Source organism: Halichoerus grypus, chromosome 7 (assembly GCF_964656455.1).
Source record: "Halichoerus grypus chromosome 7, mHalGry1.hap1.1, whole genome shotgun sequence".
Lineage (NCBI taxonomy): Eukaryota > Metazoa > Chordata > Mammalia > Carnivora > Phocidae > Halichoerus > Halichoerus grypus.
In genome coordinates, this window is record NC_135718.1 from 147673178 (window position 1) to 147697196 (window position 24019).

The 24019-nt window shown below is 48.7% G+C and overlaps 1 protein-coding gene across 2 annotated transcripts in view; it reads right to left on the bottom strand.

Moving 5' to 3' along the window:
• The window catches only part of PBX1 (PBX homeobox 1), a 282249-nt gene that overhangs the window by 55221 nt on the left and 203009 nt on the right, over positions 1–24019 (bottom strand). For both annotated transcript variants that reach the window (XM_036065661.2, XM_036065660.2), the window contains one exon: positions 2338–2582. In XM_036065661.2, coding sequence (XP_035921554.1) covers positions 2338–2582 — 245 coding nt within the window. The remainder of the gene's footprint in view (positions 1–2337; positions 2583–24019) is intronic.

The window sequence follows — 24019 nt, forward strand, 5'->3', positions numbered from 1 at the left end:
TAACTAAGGAAATGATTTTTTTTGTATTTTTAAGAATAAGAGATACAGACGACTACCTCCCCTCCCCCCACTTAATGTAATTTGTTCTGTACTTATGGGAGTTTTTCCTTGTTTCTGGTTTCCAACTTCTTTATTATTTAAAGCAGGTAGATAGCCATGAGAAGTTTCTGAAGGAGAATATTATTACCCCTAGCCTCTCTCGTCCACAGAAGTAACAGAAGACAAGCTGACTCCTTAACTGCCTACACAAGTCCACACTCTCTCTGTATGGAGTTCAACTAGTCAGGTGGTGTTCCAATAAGAGCCCTTGGACTAAGTGTCAGAAACTGGATTCCAGGGCCACCCCTGTCCCTCACTGGACGTGTGACCCACATACACAACGTAAGCCCTCTGATCTCCATCTCCTCACCTGTGTCAAAATGGAGAGGCTGACCATGCCTGTCCTGGGTACCCAACCACAAAATGACCTTGAGCAACAAGTGCAATTGGCAGAAGTTAGCAGTCAGTTCTTCTATGTTGCTGACAACCTGAGCTAAGAACAGAGCCAGTTTTCAGCAGCTACCAGGCTAACATCCATCCCAGTTAAGGGTTTAATGGGGGGGAGGGGAAGGCCACACTCTGGGCTCTTCTTGTACCCCTGGAGTGTGGTGAGAGTTAACCTGGATGGCAAGTCTAGGCTTAGTCTTGAAGGTAAGGTAGGAACAGCACTGAGTAGGCAGAACTCAAGAGGCCAGCTAGGAACCTTTATAGGAAATGTTCCCCTCTGTCTTCCCAAGCTATCCCATAGGTTAGGGCTGACTGAACTCTAACGTGATGGATCAGGTTAGGAAAACTTCAGGGATCAGCCAGCTCTCTGGGCTCAGCATCCCCTGAGACCTCGGGAAGTGTCTACATGAGCCAACACTGTGGTAAGAACGTTTGCTCTTTCCTGAGAGGGCGAAAGGCAGTGACTCACAGGTTCTACTATAAGATCACTGCTATTCTCCTCCCCTCAAACCCTCCCTACGCCTATCTGATGGCTGAGTTGCACCATGCTTGGCTGCAAGCTTCACAGCAATCCCCCCCCCCCCATAAAAGAAGGGACTTGGTAGAAATCCATTTCGAAGGTAGATAGGAGTGCAATAATGAAACTCTCTTCACTTTAAATTTTAAAATACCCATTTCTATTTTAAAATTTAAATTTTCTATTAGGTTTGCATTTGCCTTCTATCTAGACAGTCGTAAGTGGACTAGAGAGGGTCTTCTGCCTTTGCTTTTTCTCCCTCTTCTTTTGTGACTCTTAAAAAAGAATAGGAAACCAGAAAGCTAAGAATTCAAGGAAAGTAAGTTAACTGTAGAACTTCAGGATAATGTTGCATCCAACAAGGTGGTAACAAACATATCTGTCACCTATTGATGGAAGAAAGGCTGATATAAGGGACTCCTATTAAAGGAGTATTGCTCATACAGACCTGAGGAAGTAGAACTGATATGTAAAGTCCTGTGTGCATGTGTGTATGTGTGTGGAGGGGGAGGGCCTCTTGGAGAGAGCAGCTCTGTTATAATTAGAGTACATCACATTTATATACTGCTTTGTAATTTAAAGCCTTCCTTATGCTCTTCTTCATATGGTTTTTATGGTCCTGTGATATCCTTGACTCCAAATCTACAGCTCTTTGCCATACATCACTAGCTTTTGGGTAAGACTATGTGGACCACTGTGCCCCGCAGACCATCGGTAGAGTGTCAGGATTGGAATCCAACTTTGTTGACGACAGGGGTTCCCTGAGCCCTTCTCTACTCTTCTTATGGAGGGAGGTGAGCATCGCATTCCGTATCATATATCAAATGAACATGTTTGATTCTCACTTGAGCTGAATCTGGGTACAGCAAGTGACTTTAAGGCCAAGTTTTAGTATCTTTTCCCACCGGGTTCCATGAGTACCGGGAAGATGAGGAATCTTCCACAAATAAGGAACAAAAGAAGGCCGTACGAGTCAACCGACCTCCCTGCAGGTCAGGTGGTGACTGCTAATGACCTCTTTTACCCCATGAGACCCGGGCTACAGGCCATGGGCAAATATTCCAGAGCCCCCACTTGAACATTTCTTATATTGACTATTAATGTTTCCTGAGATCATCACTTACAATTTAAGTTTTTAAAATGCCTTTACAGCCAGTCTGCCTGGGTTTTTAATAGGGGACACTGAGGACTCGGCGGCCTCCAGTCCGGCCAGGGGCTCGGTGCAGAAATGCAGAGGCTGGCCCTTGGGGCTCTGCAAGCCCCCCGAGGCCCGTGGCTCTTCACCCTCCCTCCTAAAGGGCTGGGGTGCCCGACGTCCCCATGGCCGCGGTTACCTGCTCGTACTTCTCCAGCTCCGTGTGGTAGATCTGTCTGATCTGGGACAGCTTGGCTCTGTAGTCGGAGTGCTCCACTGAGTTGTCGGAGCCCGCGCCCCCCGAAGCCGCCGCCGCTGCTGCCGCCGCCGCCGAGCCACCACCCTTCTCGGGGCCCGCCACCCCCTCGGCCAGCAGCATGTTGTCCAGTCGCATCAGCTGGGGGTCTGTCGGCTCCTCCTCCTGGGCTCCCCGGATACTCAAGACTGCAGGGGGACACAGTAGAGGGGAGGGTTAATGGCACCCCACGCAAGCAAGTGAAGAAAACCGAAAAGCAATGTCGTACTGCTGGTACAGCGAATCACCAAGGTGCTTGCAACGTGGCAGGTGCAGAAGGGGCGAAGGACCAGGCCAGGGGGACCAGGAGGGGGAGAGAACGCAAGGAGAGGCTTGCTTTGTTCCAGAATGATGCTCCACTTATGAGAGCTACCCAGAACGGTCCAATTCATGGAGGTAGAAAGTAGAGGGGAGCGGGGCGGGGGCTGGGAGTCAGTGTTTCATGGGGACAGAGTTTCCCAAAGGCAAGAGGGATGGTGAGTGCATTTAACGTCGCTGAACTGTATCCTGGGCACTGAAAAACGGGTAAAATGATAACTCGTGTCATGTAGATGTTACCGCAAGAAATTTCAGAAGTACAAAAAATTAATTATAGCGGAAGACAATTTTCACGTTCATCCCCAAACTGCCAAATTTTTAATTCAAGGCAAGACATTTCCTTCTTCGTTTCTAATTTTAGATTTTGTGAATTTGTGGTTTTACACTCATTGACTTTATACTATTTGATCGGCCTAAATTTTCAATTCCAAAATAAACTAAGCCACATAAATCCAGTCGTTTTGGACTGGAATCTTGAGACCTTTCCCCAAGACCAGCAGGGAGAGTACAGAAGTTTAAAACAGCAAGAAGATATATTATATGTCAATTATTCTTCAAGAAAAAATAAAATAAAATAAGAAAATAAAACAGCAGGAAGACAGACTGGCCATCAAGTAGGTATGTTTCTCTCTGGACACTGAGATCTCTTCATTCCAGGTGATGACTGTCCTGTTGGAAACCAGGGGGAGGCCCATTGGACAAGCTGTTTCAGGCATTCAGAGAAACCAGGTAGGATGGAGGAGGCTCAGATCAATGAAAGGGCTGCTTTTTATTAAAACACCATGGCCATTTGGGTGGGGGGAGGGGGTTGGGACTGAAAGAGATCAAGTGTTTTAGTAAAATCAGCAGAAGAGCTAGGCAGTCTCCTTTTACTACCATCTTACAACCTGCCATAAAATAAATCACTCATCTAAACCCAGTTTAGCTGTCAGCAGTCAAGCCTTTGTTGAGAGGGAACATGAGAAGAATTTTCAATTAAAAAAAAAAAAGTGAAAAAAATTTGGGGGTAAGGTAGGAAAGGAGGGAAGTGATTCCAGGCAGAGGAAAAGGAGCCATGGATGGGGATGGGGCCATGACAGGCACTTTGTGGCCTGATGCATACATGAGTGCTGGAACAATCAGAGAATCAAGAGCTGTTTCCAGGTGGGGTGCATCTGGGGAGCCCCGGGAGGTGGTGCCTGTTCTAGCTGTCTCCTGAGCCCTAGCAGGACAGCCCCGGGGTGGGCGGGGGGTGGGGGGGGAACCGGGAAGGTGGCTATGAGCTCGATACGAGGGACGCAGAGATGTTCGGGGCATCCCATCACGTATAATACCAGCATAACCACATGCTCCTGGCTTCTGTCAGGCACGACAAGAACCAACCTCAAGCGGTGTTCAGAAGGAAATCCCAAGTCCTGTGCTGCATGGGACCCTGCAGTATGGCTTTCATGAAACAGGAGACAGTCAAATGGCCCGCTGAGCCACGTGGCTCAGGAGTGGCAGCAAGGAGCAGAGGTTTAAAGGCACCGGGGAGAAAAGCAGTGAAGTGAGGATAGAGAAGGGTAGGGCAGATTCGGGGAGGGTGGCTCGCTGGGGAGGAAAGAAGGAAGCCCGCCCCTGTACACAAACACTGAACACCTCTGGACTCAGGCTCCTCTCCTCTCACACCTGAGTCTGGAATATTTTGCTGCACTAAAATAAAATCACCGTATCAGTGACGGCCTTGTGGAGGTTTGTGTTGTGGGCGTCTTTCCAGTGAAATCCTTCTTTTGTAGTTCCAGGAGACGAATTGGGACATTGCCCCTTGGACTGGCCTTTGAATAACATTCAGTCCTGTTATTCTGTGCCTTGAATTCATTTACCCAAACCTCCAAAGTCCTCTGAAGAACCTATCGCCACTCACAGAGATTTCCTTAAGAAAATAATTCAATGCTCTACCCATTTCCTGAATTAGAGACCTTTCCAGCCCCTAAAAGTGCAGAAAAGAATGGGACCACCTGAGCACCTGGCGGTGGAGCCCAGAATTCCTCACCTCTACAGGTGACAGCATTTGTGTGTGGGGTCTTACGGGGGTTTCTCTACTGAATTTCATTTAGCAAGTTTTAATTGCTTTATCAACAAAAACATTTATGGGTCATTTAAAAGATTCACCTCCGGGCTATTCTTAATAAACAAACATAATTGTTCCACTTTAGATTGGTCATTAAATAAATTGTGCAAAATCCTACTCTCCAACCCACTCTACTGAATCTCTCTTTGGCCTCCAGAAGAGGCCAAAGACTCTAGGAGAGCAGTCTCCGAAGCTGACAGTGGTAATGCCTCCTAGTGGGTCCTCCTGGTCCTTCCATAACCAATCTGTCATGCACGTGAAAGATCTTATATTAATTTCTGGTCTCAACAAAGGTAGCAAAGAGAAAGAGAGCAATGTCATCCTAATGCTCAGGACTTGCCCCCCTAGGGCTAGCCTACAACCTGTCCGCCCCAGATGATGGCAAGGATCCTCAGCCCGTGTGCCCAGGACTGCCCCGCTCACTCCGTCAACTTATTCCTCCAGCAAAGTTCCATTCATTCTGAGAGAAGTAGGAGAAGCAGAAATAGGCATCCACACACCACAGTGCTGGTCCCAGTTCCCTCCAGGTACTAGGCGGGTAACCATGGGCAGGTTACTACCACCGATATTTACTTCTGAGAATATTTCCCCCTTCCAGACCCACACAGTTCACCTACACCTCTGCTCAACATTTCCTTTTCAACAATCAGTGGGATGCACAGACTATCCACACAAACTCTGCACACCTACCTAAGTAACATTTTGCTGGGCTTGAAATCTAACTGGTTTTAAATAAAATAAGGAAGAAAATTGCTAAGACTAGCAAAGGATGCTGAAAGGTATCACTGCAGGCCCCTCACCACCAAGGAAACTTTAGGACAGTCACACAGCGCAAAGCACTCACCTACACGGACTCTTCTCCCCCCGCCCAGCGGATACATTTAGTTGAGGAGAAAAAAAAAATATGCGAGTGTTAGCACTCCACTTAGCTTTTATATCATTTTATGAATCCTATAAACAAATACTCTTCAAAAAGAAATTTAGATTTAATAAGATTTAATAAAATTGGTTTCCAAATGTGGCTAATAAGAAATTGGTATGATAGAATTCAACGCACCTTAACGTATACATTGCTTGCATTTATATTCAGAGTTCAGGACACATAAATAGGTCCCAAACCAGAGATCTGATGAAAAGAAAAGAATATAAAGATGGGGGCTGGGGCGTGGGGGAGAAGCAGTCCTCTTCAAATTACACTCTTTAAATTATACTGAAATCATTATGAAAAGAAAAAAATTCAGAGTATGTGTCAGAATCCCCCGCCATATATAATATATATAACATGTATATATGGGATATATATATCGTGTGCATATACATACAGGAACAATATAAACAGTATAAACGAGAACATCGTCTACTTCACACAGAAGATTCTGGTTCCGATGGCCTTGGGCTGTGTCTGTGCACTTGCAGGAGGCATGGATGGACCAATAAACTGCCTGCACTTCATTTCCACCCAGAAGGATAATCCGTGTGAACCATTATAAAAACGGGTGTTGGGATTCACGGATACAGAAACTGTTCGGCGAGTCATTTAAAAAAAAAAAATCCCTCCGACATTAAATAAGTAAATGAAAAGGGTGATAGGTCTAAGCAGAACTGATGCTACCTATTTACTGCTTGAAGCCAGCACTCTGGTGTGTAGGAGACAAAATGATTATTTAAAAGCTCCTTTTTATCTCTGTGGCACCATGCAAGACTCAGATGAACCTTTCGCCAGGACACCAGAGATGTTAACACTCATCCTCCAAGATCCAATTTCAACCAGCGGAGCTGTTACCTAATCCAGCAACCATCACAAATGATCAGGTTTCTGCTTCCCTGACGGGCGCCCTGCGCTCTCCCCTCCCCCGGCTCCCCAGTCCAGCAGCTTCTCCTGAGCCAGGTTTTAAAGGGCCAAGTCCCCGGTTTACGCCCGTGTGCACAGGGTCTTAGCAGTCAGGAGTCGGGTCTGGGCACGCCCGCTGCCAGAGAATGTAATCAGGTGCAGTGGGCTCGCTATCCAGAGGGGTTGCCCCACGAGGTGCTTAACCCTTCTGGTAATGACTGTCAAAGGAGGAGTCTACTCCTCACAGATCTACCCCCTCGTGTCTGAGGCCAGTCAAGGCAGGTGAGTGATTTATGTAGAAACTGTCACAGCCCTTTGAAAAGCATCCGCTGTCACATCCACCTGGCTGCCATGGCCGGCAGGGGTGTGTGTGTGTGTGTGTGTTAATTCTTTGGTCAAACTCCCAAGATAAGGAGACTGTCACAGCCCTGTCGGAGCTGCTCTCACAACTGGTCTCCTGCTGTTTCTTCTTTCTTTATCTTTCTTCAGAGAAGGAGAAAAACAAACCAAACCCAAAGGCATATTCAAGATCTTGGCAGGAGGGCTGTGGGCTGCTTGTTTTGTCTTTGCCTGAACAACACGGACCCCGAGCAGCTCCAGCCAAGGCCCACTAGAGGGCACTCTCTCTTCACCGAGGACGGGTGCTGCAGGGAGGGTCCGGCGGTTTCCAGTCCCCAGGTTAGCAGTGGGCAAGATGTCCTTGCTTAGATGCAACTTCCACTGGGGGGCAGGCGTGGGGGGAGGAGGGCAGATCTACAGAGAGGGTTGTCTTCAGACTTGGACAGTAGTCCAGGGACCCAAAGGTGGGCTGAGGGACAGAAATATTTGTAGAGATAGAGACAAGAGGGTTGGGGGGGGGGGAGATAGAGAGAGAGAATAGAGACAGACAGGTGGTTTGAGAAAGAGCACGAGGTGGTCTCCCCAGGGTGGATGCCCTCACACTCTCTGGCCAATGTCTTTGCTTGACTGGAAGGCAGGAGACTTAACCCCCAACGCAGGGTGTTCTACTGTCCATGGGCTAGTCTTCACTACCCATGACCCGGAGAACAGTCAGGAGAGAGGAACTCTCCCAGCCTCACCCCAAGACTTCTCTGCCGTCTCCCAGTGGGTCAGAGCTTTGGAGAAAAGTGTGGGACACAAATACATTGTGCCTGCCTTTTTAGAAATACAGGCAATTCCTTGCCTCCTGAAAACATCACAGTCACCCCTTTCATTTGTTCATAAAGTACTTGCATGCACTGAACTGTATCACCTTATAAAACATGAAGGCCAAACTTGATAGCAGATGATTCAAGATGACAAAGGCAAGGTAACAACAAAGTAACTTTCCCCATCAAAGCAAATGGGACACAGCCAAGACTAGAATCTAGGTCTTAGATACTTTATTCCTGACAACATTAGGATTCTGATTCTTTCACAAAGGGTGGCTAAGTGGATGTGACATCGATGCGGGGGAGGGGGTGGTGTGTGCGCACACATACAATGTCTTTCGATGCACAGAATACGAGAAGACAAGAGATGAGGTAGGGAAGGAAGGAAGGTCTTTCACTGACTTCTTAGTTTCTTTACATTCCTCCAACTCTGATCCTCTTCAGTTACCTCTTTCTGCCAATGGCACCGTAACAGTTTGAGCCACTGGGCCGCGTGACAGAGTGCCCTCTTCCCTCTCAGCCACAGAAATCCACTTACCACAGTCCTATCCTATTTCAGATCTCAGCTCAGCACTCTCCTCCATGAAACCTAACCTAGTAACAGCCCCAGATGAACTCCCTCACCTCGGAGCCACCAGAACCTGTGCTGTCTACACCGCGGCCACGGGGCATCTCAGAACACCTCAGGTCACACCTGCCAGGCTGCCAGCAAGGCTGTGAACTCCTGAAAGGTGGTGAGGACCTGTCCTGCATCTGTGGATTCCCCAGGTGGCCTCCCGGAGCCTCCGGCACTAAGCGCCTATTCAAGCATTTCTTAATATGTAAAAAGAGTGAAGGAGGGAAAGATGGGGATGGTGTGACCCAAAGCCCTCGACCTCACCTTAGGGAGGCAGTGGGTCCCCGTGTGCCCCTTCCCCTAGAGGCCAGTGATAGGCTGGACCCTGGCCGGCACGCTACTGGATAGACGGCCTTCTCCTCTGCCACCTCTGTCATACCCACCTCAAAAATCTGCCTTTTCATATCTGACAATTCCAAACAGGCAAATCTACGCAGGACCCATAGTCTGGGGGTGTCCCCAGAAAGCCAACATTCTCCATGGTGAAGGCTCCGGGTGCTGTGGAGAGTTTGGCGCGTGACCTACCGGTACCTGGGAAGAATTCTTGGAAGGCCTGACAGCAGCCCCCAGGGAGGGGCCGTACACAGGACGCTGACCACCAGTGAGCCCTCTGAGGAATGTTCAGACCGCGTACATTACTGACCAAGCACCTGTCAGGTGCCAGGAACCAGGTGGGTGCTGGGATTTCCAAGAAGAACCGGCCACGGGCTCTGGCTTCATGAAGCCCATGGGTTATCCTCCTCTGGGCCCTCTCACAAAGGATGCCAACAGCCTTGAGACCTGTGGTGGGCGCAGAAAGTTGCCAGGGTAGGTGGCTGGCACCCAAAAACTCTCCGACACACACCTTCTTCCCCTTCCTCCAGGTTCTTTCTGTTTCCCACAAGCCCAAACACACCCACAAACCAGAAACTCTTCAGCTCGCGCTGAGAAACGACTATGACATAATTTGATTGTTCGACACCAAAGCAGGGACCGCAGTCTCGTGTGAGTGGCTTGAGGCTCAGGCTAGTGCATCCGGACGCTCTTCACTCCTAATTCTTAACCCCTTGTTGGTTTCATGGAAAAGCCTATTTTTTAAACAAGATTTTATTTATTTATTTGAGAGAGAGAGAGAGAGAGAACGGGTGGGGAGAGGGAGAGAGAGAGAGAGGGAGAAGCAGGCTCCCCGCTGAGCAGGGAGCCCGATGCGGGGCTTGATCCCAGGACCCTGGAACCATGACCTGAGCCAAAGGCAGACACTTAACCGACTGAGCCACCCAGGCGCCCCGGAAAAGCTTATTTTTGTGTGTCTTTAAGAGTTTGTCTGTCAAACAAATGGAAAGGATGAACAATTCAATGCCCTGCATGTTCTAGACCAGAAGGGCTACGGGTCAGTGCTTCTGGTTAGCACGGGGAAACAGCAGCCAGGGGAGGTGAAGACCCTCCAGGCCCCGGTGCTGGAGTCTGACACTGCAGTTGGCCTGGGGCCGGCTTGTCGGATGAGAAATCCAAGCTCCTGAAATCTTCAGGTGTTGGAAACCATGCTGAGACTCCGTGCTGTCCGGGTCTTAGCCCTTCAGAAGCTCGGGGGCTTGAAGGCAGGACCCCAAGTCTGGGGTCTCTTTAAGGGCCACCATGGACTGAACTATGAAAATAAGATGTCCTGGAGGCCTTTCACCTTTCCTTTTGGGTTGTTAGGCAGGTAGGCCAAGCAAGGGGACATAAGGGCATGAGTCAATCAGCAGCAAGATTTTGAGATTCCTCAAGTACATCGTCCCACAAATACTTACTGAGCATTTCCCACGGTGCCAGGCACAGTGCTGGGCTTCAAAAGAAAATGAGATGCACTCACTCTCTTCACACGTAGCCAACAGCCACCAAATGTGCTGAGCCTTGTGTGAGGGTTTCGGGCGGGGGTGAAAATAAAATTATATGACACTCTTGAGATAATTTTAAAGTTTGTTTGTTTTTTTGGTTTATGTTTTCGGGTTTTCTTTAGAGAAACACATCATGCCTTTCTTGTCATCTCTCTCTCTGGGCTTAAGGCTTCGGCGGCTCCGGTCACATGCATTCTCTCCTTCTCCAGCGACGCTCGGGCACCGATCCCATTCACACGTCCCCTGCTTGGCACGCCGAGCCTCCCTGGGCCAACTGGCAGAAGGGAGGCTCATGTGCCGGGCAGCAGGCTCCTGCCTTTCTGGATGGGTGCCGGCCGCCTGGGCGAGGGGCTTTGGTCCTTAATAGCTCAAGCCTGGACTGCTTCTCGGGGAACCCCTTTGCCTAAAGAGTTGCTGCCGAAGCTGGGAGGAGGACGTGACCTCACCCTGGCTTCGGCCTCAGGTGGCTATGCTTGGCGGTGTGAGGGGAGAGTTTAGTCTGTGAGGCCTGCCCCACACGTGGTCACCCATGACTTGAGAAATGGGTTTCCTCCCAAGCTGTACATAGAAAGCATGAAAAACGGGAAGCTACTGGTTGGTGGCCTGTGGTTCATTCCCCGGAGATGCAAGCTTCTCTCTACAACGGTAGTTTCTAGAAGAGGTGACCACTGAGAAAGTGAGAGAACTGTCTCAATATTCTCCTGCCTTAAGATGAGAACGTCCTGTAGCCTGGGGTCCCAAGCACATTCTCTGCTCCGTTGCAAGTGCTAATATACAATAGATTTCCATATCCCCAGAATGTGTGAGGCCGGGCCCAGGGCTCTCTTCCGTGAGCTCCATAGCACAATACAAAGGAAGAACACTGGTACAAAGCCAGGTACAAGACTCCCACCCTGTGACCCGGCCTCCCTTAAGCTCAGTGTCCTTATCACCCAATAGTCGATAATAAAACCAACCACACCATAATCCTTGTTAAAGATGAAACAGGGTCATTTTTATAAAAGCACATGTCTGTGCTCAGTAACTGGTAGGTTTTCAACTGTGGGTTAAACCTAAATCAATCCCATTGAAAAAGGCCCCTTTGGGAAGAATAAGAAAGCAAGACAGATTTGGAATTAAGAGTTTGGTTTCCGTATCTCAGGAATCAGCAACCCAGAAGGAACCAGGTAAGCCAATGAGTGTACGGATACACACGCATACGCGCTCTCTACCTCACTGTCCGGGATTTCCAGGCAGGCTCATACTCACACCATCACAGGCCAAGATATCGATCCTCAGCCAACGGAATAAATTTCAAATGTCTGTCCTCATTCCCCCTCTTCATGTTCCTTTACTACTATTCTTCTCCCAAGCACATTAAGAATCCAGCTTCGTCTAAAGCCTGAAGTGTCCCCTCCACACAGAGCCCCTGACTTCAGTCTTCCTGAGTCGGGAAGCATCGAGTCTCCCTGAGCTGGTGGAGCTTGCTCGGGAAGGCTCGGTCCTTCTAGAGGCAGAAACGCCCTTCTGGGAACCACTTAGCTCTGATGCCGTCTCAACTTGTGTCCAACAAGCGAGCCTGGAAGTCATCTTTCAGATAACTGCTTCCCAATTCCATTAAAAATATATAACCAAAGAGAGTAAAGACTCTATTCATAATCAAGGTTTGAGCAAGCATGTTTCAGTTTCAACTTTTGGGTGGGATTCAGACCTCACCACGATCATCTTTCTCCACTGGGGCATCGAGAAACCCCACACTCAAAATGTTAAAATAACCAGATGTTGCCACGTTTCTATCATGTGTGGTCTTACCATCTTGACATCATTTCACTGTCTTAGGACCACAAATGCTTTTCTGGTTCCTGGTGACAAGTGGGATTTTCTCGCCTGTATTTACAAACTCAATCATGGCAGAACTATTTTTTTCCCTCTAACCTTCCAAACAATTTTATCAGAATTTAGTGTGAAATAAAGAACATTCTGTTCTCACACAGAATCTTTCCCAGTTTTTGAGAACCACGGAATAATTCAAAGGCAGGGTTCCTAATGCAACGTACTACTGACCTTAAGAGGCCTTTACACAGGATGGTGATGATTCAGTGTTACCCCGCTCTGTGATTATTTCCAACTCACCAGTCACAGCAGCCTAGCGCTAACAGGATGCCCTTGTCCTACTGCTGTCAGCTCCCACCTCTGCCAGATCAACGCCGTCGACAGTGGTACGCACCCCAAGGACAAACAGAACATGACATCACGGATGACAAACAGCAGATTCCAGCAGGGTAGACACAGGGTCTGGAATCAAGAAATGAGGTACAACAGGGGCATCTGGGTGGCTCAGTCGGTTGGGCGTCCAAGTCTTGATTTTGGCTCAGGTCATGATCTCATGGGTCGTGGAATCAAGCCCGGCGTCGGGCTCCATGCTCAGTGGGGAGTCTGCTTGGGATTCTCTCTACCTCTCTCTCTACCCCTTTCCCTGCTTGTTCTTTCTCTCTAAAATAAATAAATAAATCTTAAAAAAAAAAAAAAAGAGGGGTGCCTGGGTGGCTCAGTTGGTTAAGCATCCAACTCTTGGTTTGGGCTCAGGTCATAAGATCAAGCCCCAGGTTGGGCTCTGAGCTCAGTGCAGAGTCTGCTTGGGATTTTCTCTTCCTCTCCCTCTGCCCCGCCCCCCACTTGTGCGCTCTTGCTCGCGTACTCTCTCAAATAAATAAATCAATTAATTAATAAAATCTTTTTTTTTCTTTTAAGAAACGAGGTACAACATTCTAGTTCACTCCATCCCTTCAGCGTCTTTCACTCAGTCCTTCTGCATTAGAAACATGATTCCTTTCACTCGATAAAGAGGATGGGAAGTTGAAGTGTGAGAGAGAAAAAGGACTAGTGTATTTACCTTGAACAGGACAAAAGAAAAGGACTCTCTGAAGCTCAGACTACTATTTCCACTGCAACTACCACAGATAACGAGATCATTTCACATAAACGTGTATGTTGACTATGGTAATATTATGTCGAAATATGAGATATGATGGAGCATGTATCCATCTCCTACATGGGGCCTGGGAGAGGGGCTACCTGGGGAAGCGCCTGGCAAAGAGTGTTGGCACAAAGAAAAAGGAACAAGTTAATCTGCCAGTTTCTTCCACTATCTTCCGGGCTGTAGAAACAGAACATTGGCTTTTAGCTGAGTTAATGGCCCCTGAGAGGAAAGACACTTTCCAGCTTCCCTTGCAGCTAGATGTGGTCATGTCTTAGGTGACAAAATTCTAGTGATAAATGAGTGGAGGTAGGATATAAAACTTCTAGAAATGTCCTTAAAAATAAGGAATGTTTCTTATCTGTTGCTCTGTTCCTTCTGTTAGCTAGAACATGAATATTATGGCTAGAGCCCTAGCAGCCACTTTGGGCCATGAATTGGCTGGGGAATGGAAGCCCTACTAGGGAGAGAACCAGATAGAAGTTATCATACTCTAGAGACCAGCCTGGATGGTCACCTTTGGACTACATGAAAACAAGGAGAAATAAATGTATATTTTGTTTAAGTTAGTTATTTTGGGGTTTTGGAGGTTTTTGTTTTGTTTTTGGCAGCCTAGCCAATCCAAGCTATTAAGAAGGAGGAGGAGGAAGAGGAGGAAGAGGAGGACGAGGAGGAAGAACTCTGCAAGGCAGAGTGATTTCATGTTGGTTAGTGTGTCAGAGAGGTAATTATAAAGGGGCAGATTGAAGAACAAGAAGCAAGTCACCAAAAAGCCCGAGTCGTTACAGGGGAGAAATTCTTCCTGCAGAAGAAGGTTTAGAACAGACAGAAAGAGGGTTGATCATTAGAGGGTCTCTCCGAGAACTGCTCTGGCTAATGAGCTGAGGTGGGAGAAGATCCAGGAAGTCTGGGGCAAAGGGGCAGGAGGGGAAGGAGGTGCCTCCTAGTCAGGGTGTTGGGGGGCCTGCAGCCTAGACTGGGGAAGACAGGGTGGGTGGGGAGGGGCGGCTGCACGTGGAGACCAGCCGAGGGCACTCAGGGAGGGTTCTGTCCCGACCAGAGGAAAGCCAAGACAGACTAAACTGTCAGCCTGGCGGCAAACATAGGAGCAGGAACAATATGCAAGACTGAAGTCTAACAAATTCCTTTTGGCTGCCGTAACTTGCCTGCCTGTGTACGGTGCGTATTGGGACCTTTCCTTACACGATAGTAAAACAATGTTTGCCTTCTAACCTGCCCGCTGAATATGTCAGTTCCAGAGGACCAGAATGGGGACGGGAGAAGAGAAAGGGAAATCCTAATGCAGCCTACTTAGAGAAGAAATCACCTCCGCTCACTCTGTTGGTAGCACAAACGCCGCAGCTGAAGGACACCAGGTCTATTTATGGGTGCCCCAGGTCCATTTCAAAACACATGCCGATTAGCTTTCCTTTTTCCATGACCACAGACAACACCTGTGACCCCAGACAGCCATCTCACAAATGCCTACAAGGTCAGGCAGGGTCCTTCAGGGAGAGTATATGGATGATCCATCACCGCTCGTTACAAAAACCACCCCAAGCACATGCCTTGCTGCTAATGAGTCACCCGTGCCGCCCTCAGATGCACGGAGCTGCAGAATCCGCAGGCCAACAGGCTGCCTGAGAAGCAGGAGGCTTTTGCTGCTTCTTCTCGAAACTTTCCAAGTAGCCTCTGAAAGCACTAAGGCTTGAGTGACGGGGAAGATCAGATGGCAGGCTGGATGTTGTGTCTCAGGTTCTCGTCCTAGGCAAGAGGTGCTGAGTAAGAAACGCACGGGGGGAGGGGGGCGGCAGAAGGGGGATGGCACTTGAGATTATGAGCTCCAGACTGCAAAACATGCCTTCACTAGCCCAGTCCCTGGATAAAAGAGAAACATCTTCCGGGGACCAAGAAAGGTCTTGGCTTGCTGTCTTAAGGGAGGCGTAACGTCTCTGCTTTGGGGAAGCGTCCACCGACCCACCATTTTCCACCTCTGCCCTCTCAGCACCTGTGCCTGTCCTCGGGGAAGGAGACCAGGTGGCTCTGATCTCCTGGACTGATCGGATCTCTACGGCGCCTCCTTCTCTCCTCCCGACAGAGTCCAAGCGGCTAAAACCCTGAATACATAAACACCTGGTGCACAAATGGGCTTCAGTCTTCTTGAACTTGAGCACAAACATTCAAATTCCATCCTGAACAGGGCTTCTCAAATGCCGATTCCAGTTTCCAGGGGGACATTTTAAGGGAGAAGTAGATTTCAAGTAAATGATTGCAACTTATCGAAAATAATGTGCTACTTAGCGTCTGCGGCAAACATCCTGGCAGGCAGCGAGGGGGAAAGAGCACTGAAGCAGATGGGAGCGATTAGGCTCTGAGTTTCAGACGAGCGTTTTGTTGGTGTCTTCACTTGCTTTTATATCCTGGTAAAAATCCGGAAGAAGGGGACAAGAGAGAGGGGTCCTCTGGCCCATCCCTGTCTCGGGGCGCTTGAGATGGAGTCCCTCCCCCCGCCCGAGCTCTCACACAGGGGGTGCCTCTCACGGTGGGGAGGTACACTGGCCATCATGACCATCATCATCAAAAAGCATTTAGCACCGCAAGGCGCTAGCTAAATACATCAACGGTTGACAGAGAGACAGATGACAGGCTATCTTAATTTTCCTTTAAAGATCTGCCTCCCTGAGGCTGGGCCTTATTTACTGTGCTTCTTACTATATTTATCTGAAGAGGTGTCTTGTTTTCTCCTCCACTGAGTGAGCTAACATCTCTCTGACCCACAAAATAGCTGCTCTCAAGCTTACCTGGGGGCGGGCGCACCCCACCGGTTCCAGGGGAACAGGGGAAAGCCCCTAGCAAGCCGAGTCTAAGTCGAGGAGGCCACTGAGGCCCAGAGTGCTGAGCGTTCAGCAAGGGCCCTTCAGATCGGAGAGGGGACTCCAGCTGTCCCCACTTCAGTAGAGGTCTTTGCCGGGGCTCACATCCTCTGGGGTACCAGACATATGGTGATCTTAGAAGCCAAATTTGCTTTTCTCTTTTGGTGTAGCCTGCTTTCCAGAGGCACTCTGCTTGACTCTGCCAAACTGGTCATGTCCACTTATTTTTAGTGACAGCCTTGCAGCGCCATTAAAACAAAAATCTCTTAGCCTGCACAAAGTGGTACTGGTCTGCACGATTTCACCAACATTGCCACTCTGCCAAGGACCCCGGTTCATCCACTCTTCATTCAGCAAACCTACAGTTGAGTACCTACTCTCTGCTAAGTCCTGTATTTCCACTGGGGAGACCCAACCAGAAGTAAGTCTGCAGAATCATGGAAGAAAGAGAAACGTTGGCTAATAACACAAAGTGAAAATGGGTAGATATGTGGACAAAGGGTCTAGGAGAACGGAGGAAGCAATGATCTTTTCTTATGTGGGAATTAAACTGTACACAGCAATTTATCAAAAATGGGTTCATCTGCCTTTACCCTCACATGCACATTCTGGGGTATTATGAAACCCTTCATTCGGAGGAGGGAACAGACGCACAGGGGAGGCAGACGGGGCCCTGGCCACACACGGGTTATGCAGTTGACTTAGGGTTTTCCCCTACAGCTGAGCAAAGCTAGTAGCAGCCGAGGGCCCACGCCCTGACTCACTCGCAGGGCTGAACTGGGACGCCAGGGCCGGAGTTAGCGGCCAGCAATTTTCACAGGTTGGAGGCCAGCGCGAACATTCGTGTTGCCTTTTGGCCGCACGTCATGTCTCTGCTCTCCTGAGCTAGCCTGAACCTAGGAAAACTCTGAACAACACATGTGGCTTATCCAGCTCCAACACCCTCTACCCTGTTCTGTCTTAAAATAAACCCCCAAGTCAAAGAACCGTTTACACATCAAAGCATCATAATTATAGTCGTGCAAACACTTTTTTTAAAAGCTCGATTTGTTTTCACTTCTTGTGACCGAATATATGGAGGTGAGATCCCAGCAGCTGTGCTGTTGTTCTGTTTGGTAATGAATGGGACCGGGTTGCTGGTGCAAGACTTTGGTTTTAAGGTTTGACATCACATGGTGGGAGATGCCTCCAATTCCAGGCTCTGTTCCCAATTTCCAAACTCTGGGTCCCCTCTCTGCCTCCATTTACTATCAGAATGGCACATGGGCTCAGACAGGTGAGAAGAAAGATGCTCTGAAGTCCTCCAGAGAAAGAGGTGCAGATACCCCTATCACATTGCTCAATGTATGTATCATGTATATTTTCTTTTCCTAGAGAAGGTAAAGGTCTGGAGCCATCTCAGCCTACTGTCCTCATCTTCAAACATTATTTTCAACAGGTGATGATGGAACAACATTAGGATGAAAACTCGCTAATTTTAAGATTTCATAAACCAACACAAACTATGTTTATGTATTTCTGTTTCCTCTTTGAGAGAGGATCCCAGGAAACCAACTCTGGTTGAAGACCTAGAGATTTCTACTTTAGGCAAACATTCAAACAATACTGCTGGTCTTAAAACTCAGGATGCCAGCAACATACAGGAGATCAGAGAGTTATTCAGCCTCTCAGTGACAAGGATGTAAAAAGTTATGAACAGAATAAAAAGCAGAAGGTTTCCCTAATTTCTCTCCGCCTTGTTGCCACTAGTACCGTTCTGTGTTTGGCAGGACCCTAGACGCTCAAAACATGGTAGTTCGGTCCCTGCTTATGTCCTGTGAGAAAAATGCTCAGGTTTGGCTCCGCGGTCTGAGTCTCTGGGATGCAACATCACTATTCTCTTCTTGACTCTCAAAACATCTGAGATTCTTTCAAAGATGCTAAGGTGAATTTCAAAATGTGGTCTTCCTGGACAATTATTCTTTTGAGAGTCAAGCATTTATTCAATTCACGTGTAGAAGAAAAAAGGCTTTGTACTTCCATATTCTGAAGACAGCACACATACTCTAGCTCACACACACACACAGAACACACGAACACACAACCATGGATCTAGAGTAGATATCCAGTCTTAAATTTTAGCTGTGACCTAGAAGCTAAAGCCATACATACAATGATGGGTACACTAAACTCATACATTTATAATCCCTTCAAATAAAGATGAGAAGATTAATCAATGCACACTGAAGACCATTTACAGTGCTTAAATTAGGCTTAGAACTTTGTAGTTACTTTTCAGAGCTGTTTTAGTTGCCACGCCCTCTGTATGGTTCTTTGGACCTTTCCTAGAAGTACGAATTAATTCAAGTTCGGAAGAAAAAGAAATCTGTCTGGGGGTACAACCCATCCATTTGGAGAATATGCTGATCTACTGGAGATAAGAATTTCCCTAGAAAAGGTAAGGGAAGGAGGAGAGTGGGGGTGGGGAGCGGGGAAGAGGACTAAGAGAGGCAAAGGGAGAAGAAAAGAGGGAGATAAACTAAGTCTCGAGATGTCTGCGGGTCAAGAAGCATTACACAGACCAGATGCCCAGTGGTGAGGACATAACGCAGCGGCCCTTCTGTCTAAATCTCATGTCACAGTGTCCTTCCGAACACGCGACTTGGCTCTGCAGTGTTCTGTCCTGCCTTCAGCTCACCGTGCCCTTTACATCTAAGGAATACCCATGCCCCTGGGGATGAAAGAAAAAGAAGGAAAGGTACACAAGAGGGAATGCATGTTCAGGGAGCTGTGTGAAATGATTTGTACTTGCATTCATTCTTGGGTAGGGCCCTTTTGAGTGAAATATATTAACCCGTTTATTCATTCATTCAGTTTTCAACAAGTATTTTATTCATTTGAGAGAGAGAGAGTGCATGAGAGCACGGGGCGGGGGGCGGGGGCAGAGGGAGAGGGAGAGAGAGTCCTAATCGGACAGGCGGGGCTCGATCCCACAACCCTGAGATCACGACCTGAGCCAAAACCAAGAGTCAGATGCTCAACCGACTGCGCCACCCAGGCACCCCTCATTCATTAAGTCAAAAACATCATTCCTTGAGCGCTAACCACATGCCAGACCGTACAGGTGTACTGGGGACACAGAAATAAAAGCAAAGGGCCTGCCTTAGAGGGACGGATGGTTCCGTGGAGACAGGCAGACAAGCAGATCCTTAACGCAGAGTAGCATGGAGGGAGTTTACTCACCAGAACGCCTCTGCTTGGGATCTTTTCACAATTAAGTGTGCCGACGTTCACCCTAACTTCCCCATTCCAGCGTAGGCCACCACATACTCAAATAATACACAAGCAGGTGCCAACATTTGCCGGCGCAGAGGTTGATGAGGCCGGGGGCCAGGTGCGCACGTCTACCTGTGACCACTATGGTACTCGCCTCATCCTCACGCCATTAAATCAGCAACCACTGGTGGAACTTAAACACTTACGAGCCACTATTAAGCACCAGCTCAGCTCTGCATCTGGGGACAGGACAGACCCCTGCCCTTTCCCTGGAGCGCTGCTTCAGTGGGGGCAGGGGGGCTCCCCAGAGCTCAGCCAGCATCAGTCACGCCAACTGCGCTCGGCAGACAGTCGTAACAAATACACTTCCTCCTCCATGAAGGGCCGGGGCTTGTTCGTAGGCCGCACAAGCCAAAGCTGCACGGCCGACCAGCGACGGGCCGGGAGGGAGGGACGAAGGTGGTTTCAAGGCTTTTGTGGCTTTGAAGAAAACGTCTCTGGATGCGAGAAAGCATTCAAATGGTCTCTGCAGGCGTCTTACCTTGTGGTCGGGCACTCCTGGGTCTGTGGCTGTTGACTTCCCCACACACTCAACTTTGCCCCGCCGCCATCTTCCTCCCTCCCTCGGCCCCTCCAGACAACACACCACCAAGACGGTCCTACAAAGCGGCGGGGGGACGGGCAGAGTCTGAGGCAGTGACCTTTCACTCTATGATCTTTGACAGAGGGGCCTGGGGGCAAAAGTCTCAGGCTCTTAAAATCTTATCTGGTTCCTTCCGTTCACAGAGCAGAAAAGTAAATACTCGGCCAGTGGCGCAGAGGTTGAGCGCAAGGCAGCTGTAATCAAGGCTCCATTTCTCACCCCTCCTAGATCTGAGGTGAAGCCGGATACCCCGACCCCGAAGCCAGCTTACTCAGTGCAGTAAAGCACAGACTCCAACCAGCAATAATTCCACATATAAACAATTCTTGCTAGGCATGAAGCACACACCAGACAGTAATCAGCTTATCTAATAGAACAGGCCTCTTTTCCTAATGCAGAGGAAGATTAGCAGGCTTGAATTACAGCCGTGAAGTGTAATCAAGCCCTGATCGACACTGGCAAAGGATACTGTATATTCCTGCTGGGCCACGGGTTACTGGCGCAATGTGGTGTACCTACAGGGGACAAACAGGAAATGCTTGCGATGGTAATTACACTGGGAGATAGCAATTGAGAAATGGGGAAAAGCCAGTCTTATGGAAGAAACATGAGATCCTAACTGATGCCCACGTCCCGCTTCTACCGCGTCCAGCCTTCGGAAAGTCGCCAAGTGGCTGCTTTTGAGCAGATTTTTCAGGTCCGTTAAAAATGTAATATCCCCTAAATCATAACAACCCAGGGTAAACTCCTCCCTGGGTCGGCCACAGAAGCAACTTGAGCAGAGTCTGTGGCACAGAGCCCACGGCCTCTCACCACAGTGACCGCTCGGAAATCCAAGCAAATAAATGTAAGAATTCCATCCTCACCTTGAGGATGCCAAACCAACCCAAACCAGATAGGAGTTGCCTTTTCTATCTCCCCAACAGAACTTCACATGGTACCGGAGAGCCAGCATTTGATGATATGAAAAGGTCTTCACTGAATCAATTCTGTGAGAGGGGGTACCAGCCCTTCTGAAATTTTTGAGGCTTCCCAGAGGACCTTGCTTGAAAAGGAAAGCACATTAGGTTTATTTTCTCTCGGTCTGCTGTTTCTTCACAACGGACTTTCCCGAACATCCTCTGCCCAGAAGCCCTTGTACATAAGGCAAGTCAACAACCTATTAGCCTTCTCTTCTAAAGAATAAATAATCACAGGGTTTTTGAAATGGAAATTCCTCATCTTTTGCCACCTATCTCTCTCTGCTATTCATGGTTCTTAAAGATCAAAGAATCCAAAATAGACACACTTTAGGGAACCGCCTGCCCTAACATGGGGACTACAGGGGGAAAAGGCCTTTCTGACTTCCCGGAGTGCTGGCCCTGGTTCTTGAGGCAGATCCACGGCACTGACACTGCGGACTGGCTGCTCACCTGCCCGTGGCTACCCGGGGCCCTGCCACACTTGCTTCTCTTCGGTTGAATCTCACCTCAGCTAATTCTTTCCCAGACCTGCTTTTCAATGCCTTTCCAACACCTCATTCTTTCCAGAACCCTCAGCAGGTGTCTCAAGGGGACATTATGAATCCCCTCTAGGGATAATCCACGGGTTCGGAAATGATGTGCCGGGACCACCTGCCCTACTAACCCCCTAAGCCATATACTCCCCAAAGCACTCTCTACACTTGATCACTGAGTGGACCCCTATAACAGAGACCTATTTCCATGGTCTCTGACAGGACAGGTTGAGACCAAAACTGTCAGACTCTGCAACAATCCGTAAGTTCATAAAATTCATCTTTTATAACAACTGAATAGACTACAGTAGAGTTGTGATACGCGTTAAGATACACCATGTTAGCAGTGTCTGTCTGCAGAATGTGAAGCTGAGTGGGTCACCCCGTTCTATCAGGGTGCAATCCAACTGCCAAGAGCAGAAGGTAAGAGATGGGGTAATATCAAGGAGAACCGTGTGGTGCCTCTATCCAAGAGCTGGATCAGGGAAGAAAAGAGTTCTAGTCAATGAATGACATGGCTCTGAAGATCCTTGCAGAGAGAGCTTAAAATTCACTCTAAAGGGCAGCCAGAATAATCTACTATTGAGAATTGTGCCACCAACACAGAGAGGCTGAGCACCTCCACTCTTAGTGGGACAAAGTAACCATATGCAAGAAGGAGCCAAGCTCCATCACAAATTCTCTCGGTGATGAGTTAAGCTGATCTGACCTGACACTGGTTTTGATAGCCAAGGAATAGTTCAGGGCTGGAGCCCAGCACTGGGCGTGGTTGTATCTGGAAAATCAAACACTCCAGAGTACCCTGCAACATTCCTGGTCTGACTCAGCAGGCACCTCCCCCTCAGACAGGCCCAACCATTGACCTCGAGCCAGGTGTGCACTCAGGGGTTGCCTAAATGCTAAGTCCTGCCAACTCTGCTCAGACTTACAGCCAGCCCCAGAGGTCCTCGCTGGGGCCGTCCAGCTCGCCTTTCAAACCTCATTCTAGTATCTCCACTCCCACCACCCCCAAAAGCGCGCAGGGCTGTGATACTGCCCTCCTGAGGAGCAGGGTGTGCAGGGGCAGGGGAGAGGGGCCATACTCCAAGCCACAGGTCCAGTTTCTGTTAGAGTTCTCCAAATTGGTATGGGATCCTGGTACCGACGGTCACTCTGCACCCCAGGGAGTTAGCACTAGGTGCAAAATGGGCCTATGCCTTTCCCTTCCAGACTTGCTGGATGTTGTTCTTTTTTTTTTTAAGATTTATTTATTTATTTGAAAGGGAGAGAGGGAGGGAGGGAGGTGGGAGAGGTGCAGAGGGAGAGGGAGAGAGTGTCCAAAGCAGACTCCGCGCTGAGAGCGGAGCCCGATGCAGGGCTCGATCCCTCAAGATCACAAGGTCCCCGAGATCACGACCTGAGCCGAAATCAAGAGTCGGACGTTTCTCCACCGACGGCACCAGCCAGGCACCCCTGTTGTCAGTTTTACAAACACACTCTCTGCAAAGCCCTCTCAAATTTATGTTCCTAGCTGACACCTTACACCGCCGCATCAAACACACTTGTAGAGGGACTTGTCAAGAGCTGGGTACATGGGGTTGCATCTTTGGCTAGGATTTAAAATGCCTGAAAGGATTTCAAACCATATGCTCTTTTAAAAATGACTTTTTAACATTTTTTTTTAAGATTTTATTTATTTATTTGAGAGATAGAATGAGATAGAGACAGAGAGCATGAGAGGGGGGAGGGTCAGAGGGAGAAGCAGACTCCCCGCCGAGCAGGGAGCCCGATGCGGGACTCGATCCAGGGACTCCAGGATCATGACCTGAGCCGAAGGCAGTCGCTTAACCAACTGAGCCACCCAGGCGCCCCTAAAAATAGACTTTTTAAAATAAAAAAAAATTGCATTGTGGAACCCCAAGGTCTAATGACAACGATTCTGGGGTGTAGTAAATCTGTTCTAAATTACACCCTGTGGTGGAAAGCGCTGCATTAGAAGGCACGGCTGCCGAACAAATCTTTCTGTCGAATTTCCGATCCCGAGCCGAACGGGATCCTGCAGCAGACCTTGGGGGAAGAGCGATCGTATCCGGTGTGTTCCTGAGGATGGAGGAGGGGTGCTGCCTGCCGGCTGGCATCGGTACACTTTCTTCTATGCATGGGGTAGGGCCCAAACTTGAATTCAGCTCTACCTTCCCCTCCACCGATCTCAAGATCTCGGGTTTCTGCATTCCATTCTCCTTCCCTCATGTTGGCCCAGCAACCCCCCACTCACCGGTCCGGCTGGGAGGCCCGGGCTCATCCCAGGCAGACAGGTCTGGTGGGGGCAGATGGGTAATTTTTCCTTTCAGCTTTAATGGCCGCTATTAACAATAAGTCGCCCTGCCCTCCTGATGGCTCAACTTGCAGCTTTTTCTCTGATTGCCTGTGAGTAACACTGTGTCACATGAGCTGTGTTTAACAGAGGTGTAATAAACGCCAAAGAAGAAATATTACCCAAAATAAAAACTAGTTTGTCCCTGTG